Below are 16,120 nucleotides of genomic sequence, written 5' to 3'. Positions count from 1 at the left end.
GCCAACATTATTGTGGTAACTCCAAAATTAAACCCCTATTTCGGACTCGGTTTGTTGATCTCAGAAATGTTGAGTGAAACTTAGTGTGCATAGTGACACCAATTTGTACCATGATGGGGGAGGTTGTTTTAGTGGCTTTTCTTATTACTTTTTCTTTCCTGGCTTTTTCATCCACCAGGAAATGCCTCTTGAGGGATTTTGCAGGGCTAGATTATTGCTTCTCTCCATGTATGTGAGACCACTAGGGGAGACAATGCAACATTTGGGGTTGTATTGCCGTAAGTATAGTGACAGCACACAGCTGTCTCTTCTTCATTAGCAGACTGGGAGTGGGTGCGTGAGACTTGTTTGGGTTTTATTTTATTTTTTTGTAATAATGTGAAATGTTTGTTAGAAAACAGTGGAACATTTGTTAGAAAACAGTGATTTAATAACACTTCCATGTGGGCAGAGGAGGAAGGGTAGTTCTGCACTCTAAAGGCCTTATTTTGTGAAATAGTAGGCGCTTCATAAAATGAGAATTGGAATCCACAACTTGAGTAATGTATTTGCTTTTGTGTTTTTGGATTTGTCTTGATAATGATTTATTAGTGTTTTTTTCAACTTGAGTAACTAAAATAACATTTATAGAGGAAGAAGTTGATGACATTCTGTCGTGATAGTCTGGTCTTCTTCATGAGCGGAGTGGAAAGCTATGGGACATGTTAGATGCGCTAATGTCGGTGCATCAGATTTTTCTGAATGGCTCGCATCATTGTGACTACCTCCGTCATTGCTTTTGGATTGAAATGCGTCAGTTGTAGTGTACTGGAACAGCAGCTTTAAAATTAGTATTGCTTTATGAATAGATGCATCAAAGACATGCCATGCAAACTGAAGAAAACTAACAAAACGCCATCAGTAGGGTTAAATAAAAAATGTCTTTTAAATCCATTTTAAATCTTGGCATCTGAGTAAATAGGTGGGTTAAGAGTTTCATTATTTCAGTTTTATACAAGTAAAGTCTTATTTGGAGATCTACAACCCTCACGCTTCCCGTTTTAAATGCACGTTATTCTCTACAAGGTCCGAAGTTAAATTGAAATCTAAATTCTCCTGTCTAGAGAACCAACACAGCAAAGTGGGAGCCAGGCCAAGCCTTTCTCTTTTCATTATCCTGCCAAGTATTTTCATTCTTGACTTAGAAGCCCCTGTGCCCTCCCCCAGTAGTGCGAGTAGGTCAGGCTCCATGTCCCATTCCTTTGCTGTGTTCAGTGCTGTGATCTTCAGTAAGGAAGCTGACTGTAATAGTGTGCGTGATGTTAAGCAGACAGAGACCATATTTTTGTCTTCATATATGCAGCATGCTCTTAACTTGGTAACCACTTGACCAAAGTCAAACCAGCGATGTAAAGATGAAAAGCTTTATGCATTATTATTCTTTCCCTAAGCCCCCAAAATAATTTCATTTTCACTTTGTACTTTCTGCAGCTCGGACTTTATTTCTTAAACATTAATTATTCAGAATTCTTGTTATCCCATCCTAGATCTCATTTGGAGTCCTTTTATCACATTATTTTAGATAATCAAGAGACTATTTGATGTATTTCCCATGTTATTTGGGAAATTGAGATTGCACTGTGTTTTTCAGTTTAAAGGTGAAACTATTGAAGGGAGTTCAGGAAGAAAAGTAGGTAGGAGTATAGGCTTCCAGCCATGTGAAATAACTATATACTATGAATGTTGCTTTTTATTCTAGGGGGCTGAAGATTATCAAGCGCTCTTGATGGAAAAAGAGGCCCTCCTAGCAGAGTTGCGTTCAGAAAATCTGACAAAAGACACGGAGAATCGTAAACTACAACGGAGGATTAAGAGGACTGATCAAGAGCTAAATGATTTGAATCTAGAAAGAGAGAAAATGGAAAGGGAATTGGATGAAGCTCAACTCCAGAAGAGCAGATGCGACAAAACCATTAATGTTGTTATCACATTTTTTCCCTACCTTTTTAAAGTTTTAATAGAGCCGATGCAGTTTCTAGCATGTCCTTTCCTCTGTAATGAATTAATTCACTGTTCAAAGGATAAAGCCCAAAAGTGGTGTGTGTTTTGCCTGTCCTTAAATTGTTCTAGCTGACTGGAACACATTCTGAAGATTTTTAATTTGGCCTGTGGTTGAGTCCTGCATAAAATAGGAAATGGAAAAGTTCAACTTCAGTCTTGCTACGGGTGGAATCTCTAGCTCCTCTAGTATTGTATATTTTATAACAATCATACTATACCTGTCAGGCTAAATATATTTTGTAAGTTATCTTAAATGACATTGCTCAGATTTAAACTTTTTTTTTTTTTCACCACTGATGTAATGTCAGAATGAGTTAGCCAGGGGTTACCACTGGGAACCAAACTCCCACTTGCTATTACTAGTGCACCTTGTTCTCTGTAAACCCTGTACTCTTCAATCTCAGTTCCTACTTGTAAAACCTCAAGAGCAAAGGATTGGCTAGTCACGATACAGAGCGAGCCTCAAGTACTAGCTCTGTTCATTAATTTCTTTGCTGCTCTCTATTTGATGTTTGGCACCTTTCACCTTTCTTTAATGTCAGGATCAGCACATTCAGCTTCAGCAAGCATGGCAGCAAGGTGAAAGATCAGGTTTCCTCTTTTTACGTTAAAGATGAGCTGTACTGAATGCCTGTCTTAAAGCACACTTTTTTCCTCTTCCCCTGTGTCTTGTCACATGGATTTTACTCAAGTCCTGTCACCACCTGTTTGAGCAAAGACCAGGTTCTTCAGCTGTAGCAGCAGCATCAACCAAAGGGATGAACCGAACTCCTCTCTTAGTTAGGGAAGGTTGACTTGTAACAGCTTTGGCACTGCCTTTTAAATAAGATTTACTTGGAACCATGTTGAATAACATAAGACAGAATGAGCTTATACTTGTAAAGAAAAAAAAAGGTTTCATTAAGCAGATTTAATCATGGTTAGTTTTACAAGAAGAGTTGTGTTTTAGCAGAGGCTAACCACGTAAGGGCATCTGTTAAGATATGCTCCGTGTTAAAACAACTTCTGGTGGCGAATGCTATTTTTTCAGCCTTATATTCTATTTATTAAGCAAGGACCTCTCAATGTACTAGGTTTGGATGAAAGTTGCAGTTGGTCTCCTGCAATATTACATAAATCCAGTAGAGGGGTCTGTTTCCTTACAAACATAGTATTTTCACCGACAAGATCTAGTTATTTGAGTTACAGCTTTGGTTGGATATCAGGTGTGGTTAAGCTGCCATCATGGTATCTTAATGCATGCTGTTCCTTGAAATTTCTTCTGGGTATTCAGGTTAGGAAAAAGAGCAGATGACTCCTGTCAGTACAGCAGTCATAAAAAGCATACTTTTATTGATTTACATCATTTTACTTTTAACTCTCTTTTCTATTCAAAACCCTCTTTCATTTTTTTTTTTTTTAAGGAAGCTAGCATATAAATCTAAATAGGAAAGGCAGGATTCAGGGGGCTTCAAAGTTGGAGCCATTACAAATGTCTATTCAACTCTGTTCTGTCCAAGTTCCTCATGTAAATGATTAATTCCTTGGGGAAAAATGTCTCTGCCAAAAGACGAGCAATCTTCTAAAAATTACATCCTTGACCTATCTTCCATTCCTTGCACAATGGCTGCTTCAATTTCAGAGCTGCAAGTACATTTGGATATAGCAGTGCCTGTGAAATGTTACTCGTTAAATAGGTGGTATGTGGGAGTAAAAAATGTACTATGATATTTTGCGCTCTGACAAATCGAAAACCACTTTTAGTGATCTGATGCAAACTTTATATGGGAACAGCCTTAAAGATGCTGTTCTGTTAATGTTTTCAGATACGTCTATTTAACTGTATATCAGTCTATAAAACTAAACCTAAGAAAATGGTTGTGGAAGGCAGAGACATTCTTCCTCCAAATCCTTAATTAGATGCCATCTCGGCTGTTTCCAGTTTTTTATTAGGATTTTTTTTTTTTACGATCTTTCGCACGGCATAACTGTAATGATATCTGTTTCTGTGCAGAACTGTATAGGGAGACAGGCTTATGATGTTCTGTGACAGAGAGGAAAACCCAGCAAAGTTCCTTCACCCTGCTTTCCCATTCTGAACTTGCCAGGTCACCACTTTTGCACAAGTCTACCTCATTCTACCGATGAGGGCAGAAGCTAAATTAAATGTAGGTGCAAGCCTGTTTGGATGGGATCTATTTTTGAAACCACTGGCAACATACGGGACTAAAAATTTTCTCCCTAAATAATTGGCATAACTATTCTCCTCAAAATGGCTACTCTGTCCTGGTTTTGCACCTCTGCTGTTCACAGGATTATTTAAAAAACGCACTCCTTCCTGTCCCCCGGATAGTCCCTTTAGAGTTGCAGGCACCTCTGTAGCTATAGATTTATCTCCTTAGGGGGAGCCATTTTTTTTAGATCAGCATCATTATCAGTTCTGGTAACTTGCTAAAACTACTAACTGATGAGATGCAACTTTATTTAACAAGCTGTTTCCTATAGAACTGACTAGGAGGAAAGATCAGCACATTTAAAATGCCACGTGTGCCTAATGCTGCATATGCATATAGAAACATGGTCTCAGGATTTCTTCGGTAAAACTTAAAATCCAAGAATTTGTTCAGCCTTTGATGATGAAATATCTTACAGAGCTTTTCTGTCCTGGCCTAAATTCATGATTAAGGTATATTAGTTAGTTGGGAAATGAAGAAAAACTTGTTAACCAGAATTTACCTCATCTGCTCTCTCTGTTATATGGAAAGGGAGGTTTTTGGCACTTCAAGCTTTAATTATTCACCAATCTGTTTTTCTATCGGACAAGGAGGGGGAGGCACCTGCTCCAGTCTTCACCCAACATTATAGTGTTTCACGTTCATTTTTTCTTAGTTCAGCTATCATGAATCATAGAAAAGTCCCCTGAGAGGTTGCAGAAAGGATTGCGAAAATATGCTGTCAGTGCATAAACGAGAGCATATAGGTATTATATTGTCCTTGCAACTCAATGTATAGAAACTGATAGGCTTTCTCTTTGCTTGAACTCATTGACCACTCAAATTGGCCATCTGCTACAGTGATGGATAGTTTTGTGTGTTACAGCAAACTAACTCATGCAAAGACGATAATTTTCAGTTCCAATCCTGGCTTAGTCTGGCAAAAATTTGGGGCTCTCATAGGCAAAGCAAGGGCTTCCAAAGTATCTATAAAATGGCTGTCCCACAGAATCTTTCATCTCCTCTGTTTTAGAAATGATTACACCTTTTCTGTCCAATTCCTCCCCCCCCCCTTCCCCCTTCCTTGGCCCTAACATCTGTGTCGCTCAAGGAGTCCCTACGTTTCTTCCACAAGGACTGATTTTTTTACACCTATACTGGTGCTGATATTGTGGAGGGAACAGTACCATTATCTTTACTACCACAATCTCTTTTTCTGTCCAGGCATACTTACAGCTTCTCTCCATAAAACTTTCTAACTTGTGTTCGTCAAAGATATGGAGTGCTGGATTCCATTGGGGTTACACAAAAGAGCCAGATTGTAACTATTTAAAGTCTGAGCTGTCAAATAAGCAATGTATTTGTTAAAGCCTTAGTGTAAAAATAAGAGGCAAGGAACTCTTGGAAGGTATAGTGAAAAGCATATTTCAATTAATCTTCGAATTCCAGTTCATGGTCTACATGTGACCCAGTTTAGGAGCTCCATGACATGGAACCAAAGGCTCTTGAAGCAGCTCTGAAATGTGCTGTTTCCATATGACGGTGCAGTCTGTAATAATGAAATGAAAGTACAAACATACACAACCCCCCAAATGCAAGTGATGCAGATGGTATCTTAAGCTGGGACCAAGTTTGGGTTTGACCTTGCAAGTCTTATTCAGATAGTTCGACTCATGCAAGTTGCCCCATTGTTCTCCACAGGACTCTCTGCATTAACTAATTTGTAGAAATGGGGTATGAGTTTGCCCAGTATTTCAGTCGTAGCAATTGTCTACCTTGAAGCAGCTATTAGTGATTTCTTAACTGACTAGTAATAAAACTACATTTAACATATGGAGAAAGGCAGTTTAAATGACAATTTGGATGAAGCAAATAGAAGTAAAACACCAAAGCAATTAAAATAACGTTAAGGCTTTGATGTGAACCTGCATAATGCAAAGTCATAAAATCAAGAAAATAGCATGCAACAGTAAAGGGACTGTAATTAAAGTGTCACCAGTAATATCTCCCTACACTTCAGAGACATCTATGCTATCTTCTCACTGTTGTTAAATACTAACTTTAATTGTGACTACTGATTGTGCGATATACACAACATTTGAAACTCATACTCCATATTTTGCTACTTCTAGAAATGGAAGACAAATGTACCTAAAACTTATCCAAAGCCAACTTTTATGAGAAGATAATTGTATACACATTCTTGTATATACTTTATATCTCTTCAATTTTAGTCAGCTCTTCTGTTATCTTAAGTCCCTGCTTAGTTTCTGCTATAAAATACTTATCCCAAGTATTTTAGTTCGCCCTACTGTGAAGTATAAAGGTTATAAAACTAGCAGAAAACAAAAGCCTCCCACCCTTCCCCCTTTAACATCAAAGAATAATGGGCCTGGAATGGGCCTCGAGATTATCTAGTCCAACCCCCTGCTCCAGGCACACACCTATCTATGTAACCCATGCTAGACCTGCATTTTAAAACTCCCGGTAATGGAGGTTCTACACCCTCCTTTACAATAAATAGATTTTTTTTTTTTTTACGTGGCAGCAACCCATGAGAGGTGATGAAAGAGAAGTGCGATGGGGGAGAGGAAGCCTATGACGAATGAAGTTACTCTTACTAATTTTTTCCTTGCCCTATGCTCCTCTCCTCAGTTCTGTCACTAGAATCTAAATGTTAATAAGAGGTACTTTGTAGGAGCTCACTTCTGCAAATGCTCCCTGTGTATGTTGTTTGGCCTCATGATTGGATCTGAGCTATTAGCAGTTAATAGAAGACATTGAAGAAGGGATTATTATATCATTGCTTGAAGCACAGCTTGTCTAAAGTCTTACCCCACATAAAGCCACATCTTTAAATTAAGGAACAGTATAAGGGTTAAGAAAGAAAATAGCATTGGCTTAAATAGAAATGTAGCTTGCAGAATAAGGAATATTATTATTTGAATTATGGTAGTGTCTAGAAGCTCTAGTCCAGATCACGTCTCCGTGGTACTTGGCACTGCACGTTAATAAAATAAAAAGAGGGCCTACCTTAAAGCTTAAAAATAGACAAGAAGTGTTTTTAAGGGGAAACTAAAGCATGAAGAAATAAACTAACTTGCCTAGGATTGTGCAAGAAATATTCGACAGAGCTGCAAGTTGAACCTATGTCTCCTGAGTCCCCTTCCAGTACTGTAATCACAAGGCTAACCTTTTTTTCCTGGTTGGTAGTTTAAAGTTTCTGCTAGTGGGGAGGGGAAAGGTTTGAACACTCCTGTTCTTTTTGTTAATATAAGGGCAAGTAGTAATACAAATTTTAGTGCAAGAATTCCTGTTGTATAAGAGGAGAAGGAAAAGATGACAACCTGAATTACTACTAAAGCAATTTTCCTCTATTTCTGGTGAAGGAGTAAATTGCTTTGATTCAGAAATGAACGTTCCTTCTGACTGACAATGACAAAGCAAGTATGTGAGAGATCCTCGGCAGCCTTGGAGTCCAGTCATTCTGTATGAAAGGCATTAAAACAATAATACCATAGATCTATAGAGGACAGTATTGACACCTCATTTAAAAGTTTCATTTCTTTAACTTTATTCTTAAAGTGTCAAGAAGAAGACAGTAGCTTAAATCTATTCTTTAGAACATTCAATGATATGAGTAATTTAAAGCAATGGGAAGTTAAGCTAATGACATAGGTTGTCAATCTTAAATTTTTTGTAAAGCTGATTTACTAAATATTCAGTTTCACTTTTTGTAGGACCTTAGAAATCAGCTAGAGAAATTACATGGTGAAATGATTGAGAAAGAAAAAGCAGTGGAACATCATTACAATATTCTTTTGAGTGAAAGCAATCAGAAGTTACAGAGCCAAGAACTAGTTATCAAGCAACTAACAGACAGTGTCAATCAAAAGGATCTATTGCTTCAGGTAGGTAGACTCAAGTCAAAATGAAAAAACATCTTTTGATTTTTATATGAAGAACGATTACAAAATCCCATTTGTATTTAAATTAATGTTGATTTCTCTGATAATCCTTCACTTTTTGTAATACTGTATTTACCGAATAGATATACAGTTACATAGATGTGGCATTCAGCAAGACTTCTTATTAGGACCTGGTGGGGGTGATAGAGCAGAAGGATCCAATGCTTGCATAGAAGTTCTGCTGTTGTAACAAGATGCTTTGAAAGCTCCAAAGCATCCACAGCCTGGAATTTGTTCCCTGGAAACTAGAGGTTAAGGATTGGGGCTAGACAGTGAAATGCCTTCTCATCCTTAGAAAGGATTCCCTTTAAAATGGGGCAAAGGTACACTGGAAGGAAATCAGTGGCATGCTTATGGTGCATCTCAAACCTGGTCTGTGGATAACGGACAGGATCCTGGAACTTGTGCTTAACTACCATTGAGGTAGTTGGATAATCGATGCAGGCAACTACTGTTTTGTTTTTTATTTTTTGCTTCTATTTTGGTCTCATGCTGGACTTCTCCAGACAACAAAGAGTATGAACAATGTGACCCCAAAATATGTGTCTTCTGAAATTTGTATCTATTGTTTTTTTTTTTTTTTTTTTTTTTTTAACAATAGTACAATTAGAAAAAGTTTTCAGAGTTTTTTTCTGTATTCTTTATTTTGCTTTGTTAGAAACTTGATGGCACAATTAAAGAAAAGGAGGTGGAATTTCAGGATCTTTTAAATAACTATAAAAACCTTCTAAAAGTGAAAGAAGAACTTGAGTTGAAGAATGAAGGATTGATAAAGGAAAAATGTGCCGCTGAGTCTGAACGGTCAATCGCCAAGATAGTCAAAGAAGTGGAGGTGAGTTTGATTTAACCTTGGCTGTTATAGATGAGATACAAACGCTGGACCTGATCTTTCTATTGGAATTGGTGGAAAATTTTTCCTTTTGATTTTAAAGAGATGGGATCCAAGTGTTTTATTATAGTTTGCCAGATAACATAAGGCAGTTTCTCAACTTTCAGATTGGTAGTTCCTCATTTGAAATGAAAAAAAAATCATGGTTGTATCTATAGTCTATGTAGTTGTGGAAAATATATCACTGATAGCAGTAGGCCTATATATATTGTTTTTGCATGTTCTGATGGGCTGAAAAACACCAGTTGACCTTAGGAGAAGTAAACAAAGTAACACTTCCTTTGCTTTTCATTACAACTGTATTTTAAAGCCTCATGAGCACCCCCTAATCGCCTTTAGTGACCACTCCTTGCAGAAGTTGTGACCTATACATTTATATTCACTGGCCTGGGGGAAATGGAATCTGTCATTAACTCAGTAACTAACTCAAATCAGGATTGCTATGATTTGGATAACAGTTGCCACTTGTAAATAGGAAGAGGAAAGGGAACATTGCTTTATTAATCATCTCATCATATACTATCTCTGGTTGCTTTTTCCTAAGACTGTATGTTGTTATGGCATGGGTAGTGCCATGAACATACATTTTATTGTACACTAATGAATTATGTGAAATTACAAGGTTCTGTTTCATACTGTTTATAGTCAGAAGTCACTAGTAGGAAAAATACTGTATAACACAGTTCAGACAAATAGTTGCATAGTTACTGTGGCTGAAAATTTTCACTGAAGAAAGAAGCATGGGTATTTCTAAAGGAGTTATAGAAGGGAGCCAGGCATACTTGTAAAAGGGAAGGAGAGAAAATACACAGTAGAGTCAGAGGATGGGACAGAAACACTGAGAAGGTTTTTGTGTAGCTGGTTTCAGAAGAGATGGAGGTAGAAATAAAAAACGAGTTGCACTGAAGAGAAATGTGTACTAAAGGCAAAAGAAAAGGAGAAATTAGTATTGAAGCATGAATATTGGTGGATAACATGGGTGTCATGTGACAGTATAAATAAAAAAAAGAATTAAACCTCATGAGAAACCCAAGTTCAAAACACTGAAGTTATCATAAGTTACAATTTGCAGTACTTTGGTACCAGCAATAAACCAGAAGCCAGCTAACCAAGCAACACAAGCTACATGTTTTGTACTTGTTTTTGAGATATGTAACTTACTGTGGGTGCATCTGTATGAGACTCTCTTCTGTGCAGTAGACTAATCTGTGCAGTAGACTAAAGTTAAGTGTCACTGTCTACATGTGTGTGGCATTTACTGTGCAGTAAATTAGTACGTGTAAATGCAGTTACTAGATTAGCTGCACAGTAGTTGCTTTGCAGTAGCACTTATGTAGATGCTGCCTGGGAGCAAATTTGCTCCTGGTCAGCCACGCCAGCAGAGGGCCACAGAGGAAGGGGGAATTCTCTGTCCCTGGGCCTGGCGTTGCTCAGCTCCCGGCTCCCTGAGTAGCACCAGGACTGGTGAGCTCTCTGCTTCCCCACTCATTTGGGGGGTCACTGGCAGTTGTCCTGCTTGTGGGGCAGCTACCAGCAAACCCCATGCATTAATAGCACATGTGGAGGTGAATTCATTTGCTTTGCACATGACAATGCTGTTTGCACCGGGCAAACCCAGCAGGAAATGAAACAGGAGCATATAAGCATGGATTGATACAGACTGGATGATTAGTACCCACACAGCCAAAGAAACATCACTGTTGGTTATGTAACTGATATAGGATGTTCCCAACTTACATGCAGAGAAAGTAAAACCTGTAAAAGATTAGTTAAAGAGGGCTTGCCTCTTCAGCTGGCTCCAAAAGAAAGTCATCAAATGAAATCAACTACAGCGTATTCACATAGCTCCTACCATTATGAAAAAGTGAGATGCTACAGGAGTGGCAAATCGCATAGAATTAATGAAGATGAAAAACTAACCGCCCTCTCTTCACCTTCCTCCCATTCTAAGTGTACAGCCTGAAATGAGAACAGTGGCAAGTGGAGCCATGCATAGCAATAACCCACCCCTAATTTATAATCACAATCCATTCTCTTGTGCTGGTTCACTCAGTGACTGAGAACAATACTTAATCACAACTCATTGTCCTCTCTGCTCAACCACCATCCTCAGACCCTGTAGGATCCCATAGTGGTACATTAATAATAAGCCTTTGGACACTGATTACCTAAAGCTGCGTTCTGATTGGCTGGCTTGGCCTCTTTGGTGACATTCCAGTGCTGTACCACCTCGGCAAATGCGCAGCTGGAGCCTCATCACCCAAAAGCAAAGAAGCCAAACCTTTTCTTCTAGCTTATCTGCTGCATTCAGGTTTAAGAAACTGAACCAGGAGGTGCTGAATCTTCTGTCTCAATTACCTTTTTACCTTTTTTCATATGAAGACAAATTTTAAAAGCAACAACATCTGAAGCATTTCTACAGGTGCACTGGCCAGGGGGGAGGAAATAAAAAACATTTTCTAGTTGAAGTTTGGATTTTCAAGCTACAGTAGTGGGCTAGAGAGCGCAAACATGAACACTGGTAATTAGGGTTAGTCATGCGACTGCTAGATTCTTCTGATATCTGCGTAGTCTCAGAAGGAGGCATCGTGAGCTTTACAACTAGTAAATGCAGAAGTGCAGTGGACTGCCTTGTAATTTAGAAAACTTGTTATTTCTGTGCTTAATAACACCCTTTTCCATTACTCTCTCCAAACAAGCTTTTTAGTGGGAGTGTTTATCACACAAATGTATTTTAGCTGAGTTGTTCAGACCTTTTGCAGTTTACTTTAGTACCAAGAAAAGCAACAAAGTTTAGACAGCCCACTCTTACTCAGTCTTTAAGTTGTATTCTGGGCCCTATTGTGTCCTTTAGGCTAACTGACACAATGCACATGCTGTAGGAACTTAGTGGCATTCGTTACGGCTCTAAATTGATTTTGTATGAAGTCCTAGTTATTACAGTGTAACCTTTCTGTAATAATGTACCTTTCCAAGGAAGTGAGCAACCTTATACAGTGTTTGATGCTGAAATAAGAAATCCAGTTAGTTGATACACTCCAAGGTAAATCCGGTGTCTCTGCAGACACAAAACACATTGCAATTCCTGTATCATCAGTACATTGTTTGCCTTTTATTATAATTACTTCAATATTTAGGGAGTTAATACCATATGATCAGGGAATTGAAGCATACTATGTGCATACGATTGTGATGTTTAATTTGTTGCAGTCAGAATTATAGTCAATGCACCAAAGATATTGATGTAGCCAGAGCATTGCATTTGATACGTTTCCTGAGAATGGAGACTGATGCATGTGTTGCAGTACTGCAGACGTTTTTCAGCTGTTGAAACTGATGCAGAATACGCACAGCTGCTGAGGCTGTTGCAAGTGATGCAGTTGCCTTTTTTTGCCTGCATGCTAGCTACTAAATTGCAATCAGTATCTTGCAGTCTTGTTGAAACTGATGCAGGAACATGCATCCAGAGGAGTAACTTGGTCCCTGGTTTAGATGAGCTGACATCATTTCTGAAAACTGCCATCTTTTTGAGGTTGATGTCCTTGCCATCCACACACCTAGAATAAGCTGTTTGCTCATCATTACCCTGCCTATGACTGAAATGAGCAGAACCAACGCATTATACCAGAGATGTCAAAGATCTGGCCTGCAGGCTAAATGAGGCCCACGGTGGTACATGTGTGTCTTGAGTCAGCCCCATGTGCAGCAGGCAAGACTTGCCTGGCATGCACGTGACGTGAAGGGCCAGTACAAGACATGCTGGATCCTGTAGGTGACAGGTCTGTGAGCCTGGCCCGGCCTGTGGACAGCCCGATAGCCTTCAAGAGTTTGACACCCTGCAGTATACCATTCACGTGCTTCCAGAAACCTCTGCTCAAAGAAGTTTGTCCAGTGAAGTAGCACCTCTGATATGTATTTGTAATCTATTCCTCCTTTGCAGAGCAGCAACAGGGGACTATGCTTAAAGCCATCATTTTTATAACATCTCCAACCGTGGAAGAGAGAGATCCCAAGAAAAGTCTCCAGTAGGGACTATTACAATATTACCTTTCTTTTTAAGATACATGGCTCAGTGACATTTAGCAGTCTCACTTGTAGGGGCTTCTGACTATTTATGGCAGAACTCTTAGTTCAGTGCAAGTTTGGAAGAAGCTACCAAACACCGGTGATGCCACGTCATTCTGGGGCTAACGGAAAGTCTAGGTTCTAGCCTCCAGTCACTGATTCTGCCTAAAACCTACAGAGATTTTCAAAATGACCCAGACGTTGTTGAAAACGCCTTGCGTGCATGAGCAAATCAGATTCAATTATGCTGCTGATTTACCTAGTATAGAACTATACCCCCTTTCCTTCCATCACTTGCCATTTAAGAAAGCTTAAAGTGGAAATAACTTTCCAAGTCCTCTAGCTCGTCTCTTTAGCGATAGAATTTCAGGCTTTAGATTCAGACCGTAATGGATTAGGTTGCGTCCTTATATTGGAATATAAAACTTTCACTACAAGACTGCCCTATACGTCTAGCAGTTATTTCCTCTAACACATTTTCCCTAACACTGTATGTCAAGAGGTTTAATGTTTCATTAACTCCCACAGCGTTACAGTGTATGTAGGCTACATCCCTGCCTTTTTCTTTGTAAATCTGTGGGAAGTTGATCAGAATAATTCACTCCTACACCTTATATAGGAGTGACAGTAATAATACACAAAAAAGAGATGATGGTTCTTGTTTGTTTCTTCATCCTTGTTGATTTTCAGAAATACTGTGGGAGTAAAGCATTTTTTTACAATTTTGCGTAGTTTCAAGTAACTTCTAGCTAGCTAGTTGAATTTAGGGGTCAAATGAAACTGCCCATTGTCCTAACTTTTGCTCACAAGATATTTAGGTATAAGAAAAAGTAGCTCAGAATAGTCCTTGCCCTCCAGTAATTCAGGAAAGGAAGATTTGGCAGGAATTTCTGAAATCAACAATGTTATACACAGATTTTGACACAACATATTGATACCAGATGAATATGAGTGTGTTCATAGAACCCAAAGCGTGTTTCCACGTGACAACTCTCTGTTGAACTACGGGTTATAATGGTCACAGATCATTCAGGGAGTCTCATGTTTTCCTTGTATGCGGTCTTCCCCCCAGGAGGACGGTAACTTGGCAGTGGCATAGAGAGAGTTTTCAGTTTGGAAAGAGTTTTGTATCACATGCATTAATATTGCAGAGACATATTAGGCACATATAGGTTCAGAGGTGGCTAAAAAGATAAGGATTGAATATATAACTTCTGTCAGAGAAACTGTGCTGTTGTGTGGTTTTCAGCTGTGAGAAGTCACCCCGTTACCATTATCTGGCAATAAGAATGTCTGAAGAAACCTGTAGGCACCTGGTAACGGATACGCAGGATTATTTTGGGATTAGGACTGCTTGAATGAGACTTCATCCCTTTTTAAATGCCTAATCATAAGTCATATGTAATATTCACTCTGGGAATAAAGGGTCCTGGACTAACCTTAAGAAATTTGAGTCTTACCTGAGAATTCTTTGGACTTGGACTGGTTCATCTGTTATGGTACTTCTTTATGTTTTCAAGAAAAATCTACACAACCTATGAAAAGTCTTTGTATTCTACTAGTACTTTGTGTTAGTAATTTACCTGTCTTCTAGATTTTAGTTTCCCTCTGGCTTGTGCTTTGTATTCCTTTATTCTTTTGAAATCTGTCAATAACAAGGATGAGTCCTACTAAGTTAATGAACCTTTCCTTTGCACTTCCCACATATTTGTACAGCTCAGTTGTCACAATAGTTTTTATTGTTGGTTGCAAAGTCCTCAGCCAATAGAGTGAGGAAGCTTCCAAACACAGATACTGAATCTTTTCCCTTTTGAATTGTTGCAATAGTAGAGAGGATTATTCAGCAAAGAATAGTCTCTTCTCTCCATACACTATCCAGCAAAACCTTCCCTCGTGTGTTAACAGAATCCGATGTGTAAAAGTCCCTAAATATTTATCTAGACATTTATCAAAATTCTGTAGATTTTTGTGGCCATCCACCGTAATCAAGATTATGCTTTTTTTTTTAGACATTTACCTAGAGCAGGTTAAAGTTTCTGAATATTCATTCAAGTTACCTCCTGCACTGTTTCGGCAATTAAGTTTTTCTTTAAATGATGGTCTGAATATTGTCTGATCACAATGGGTACCTGCAGATATTACACTTATTTTGACCAAACTAGGCCTAGGTCAGTCTGTGTGCCGAACTGTGCAGCTATTCAGGAAGGTTAAATCAGGCAAAAAATGGTCAGCCCAATCTAAATTAGTTCACTGGAGGAGGAGAACTAAGTTAGGTCAGGACTGTGTTAGCTCGGTATGTCTGCAGTAGTTTGGAGTACAGGTGCCCCTAGCCGCCCCTAGCCCTGGGGCTGTGTTCTTCCTATTCTTCCCCCAAAACTGAGTGGGCTATTTTCAGTCCCCCGAACCTCCCCACCCCAGGACAGTAAGTAAACCAAGCGGTGTGACTGTAGATCAGGTGCAGTGAATGTCTGTACATACCCTGTGTTTATTATCCATGCAGAACTGTTATCCAAATTAAATTGGCCTACATGATTTACATGATGTTTTGTTATAGATTTTTAAATATATATTGTAAGTAGAGGTACACCGATACATCTGTCCCATATCGGATTGGCATCGATATAAGGAAAATTGACATCACCAGTTGGCTTTTTTTGGCTGATGTGGCTGATAATGTCGCTGATAAGTACCCTGTGTATGTGTGCAGCCACAGTGCAGCACGCAGGCAGCCAGGAGTGCAGCCCAGCAGTGTGGAGAGCAGCCAGGCTGGTAAGTGTGTTGTGAGAGAAGGGGCATGGTTAGGGGCAGATTGAGGCCCCAGTCTTGAAGGGAGTGGGGTTGGGGCAGGGATAGACACTGCCCAGCTGGGATGCCTGGGGCACAAGACGGGGCTGCGAGTAACTCGTTTGGGGGGCATGGAGGGAGGGTGGTTCCTGTCCCTGCATGCACCCTGGGAGGGCATGGTG

General features: G+C 39.2%; 1 protein-coding gene across 2 annotated transcripts in view; it reads left to right on the top strand.

Moving 5' to 3' along the window:
* The window catches only part of CDK5RAP2 (CDK5 regulatory subunit associated protein 2), a 106,840-nt gene that overhangs the window by 23,745 nt on the left and 66,975 nt on the right, over positions 1 to 16,120 (top strand). For both annotated transcript variants that reach the window (XM_019540655.1, XM_019540656.1), the window contains 3 exons: positions 1,739 to 1,957; positions 7,973 to 8,143; positions 8,859 to 9,032. In XM_019540655.1, coding sequence (XP_019396200.1) covers positions 1,739 to 1,957; positions 7,973 to 8,143; positions 8,859 to 9,032 — 564 coding nt within the window. The remainder of the gene's footprint in view (positions 1 to 1,738; positions 1,958 to 7,972; positions 8,144 to 8,858; positions 9,033 to 16,120) is intronic.

Source organism: Crocodylus porosus, unplaced genomic scaffold, assembly GCF_001723895.1.
Source record: "Crocodylus porosus isolate Cpor-Errol unplaced genomic scaffold, CroPor_comp1, whole genome shotgun sequence".
Lineage (NCBI taxonomy): Eukaryota > Metazoa > Chordata > Crocodylia > Crocodylidae > Crocodylus > Crocodylus porosus.
This window is presented reverse-complemented; position numbering and strand designations above follow the sequence as displayed.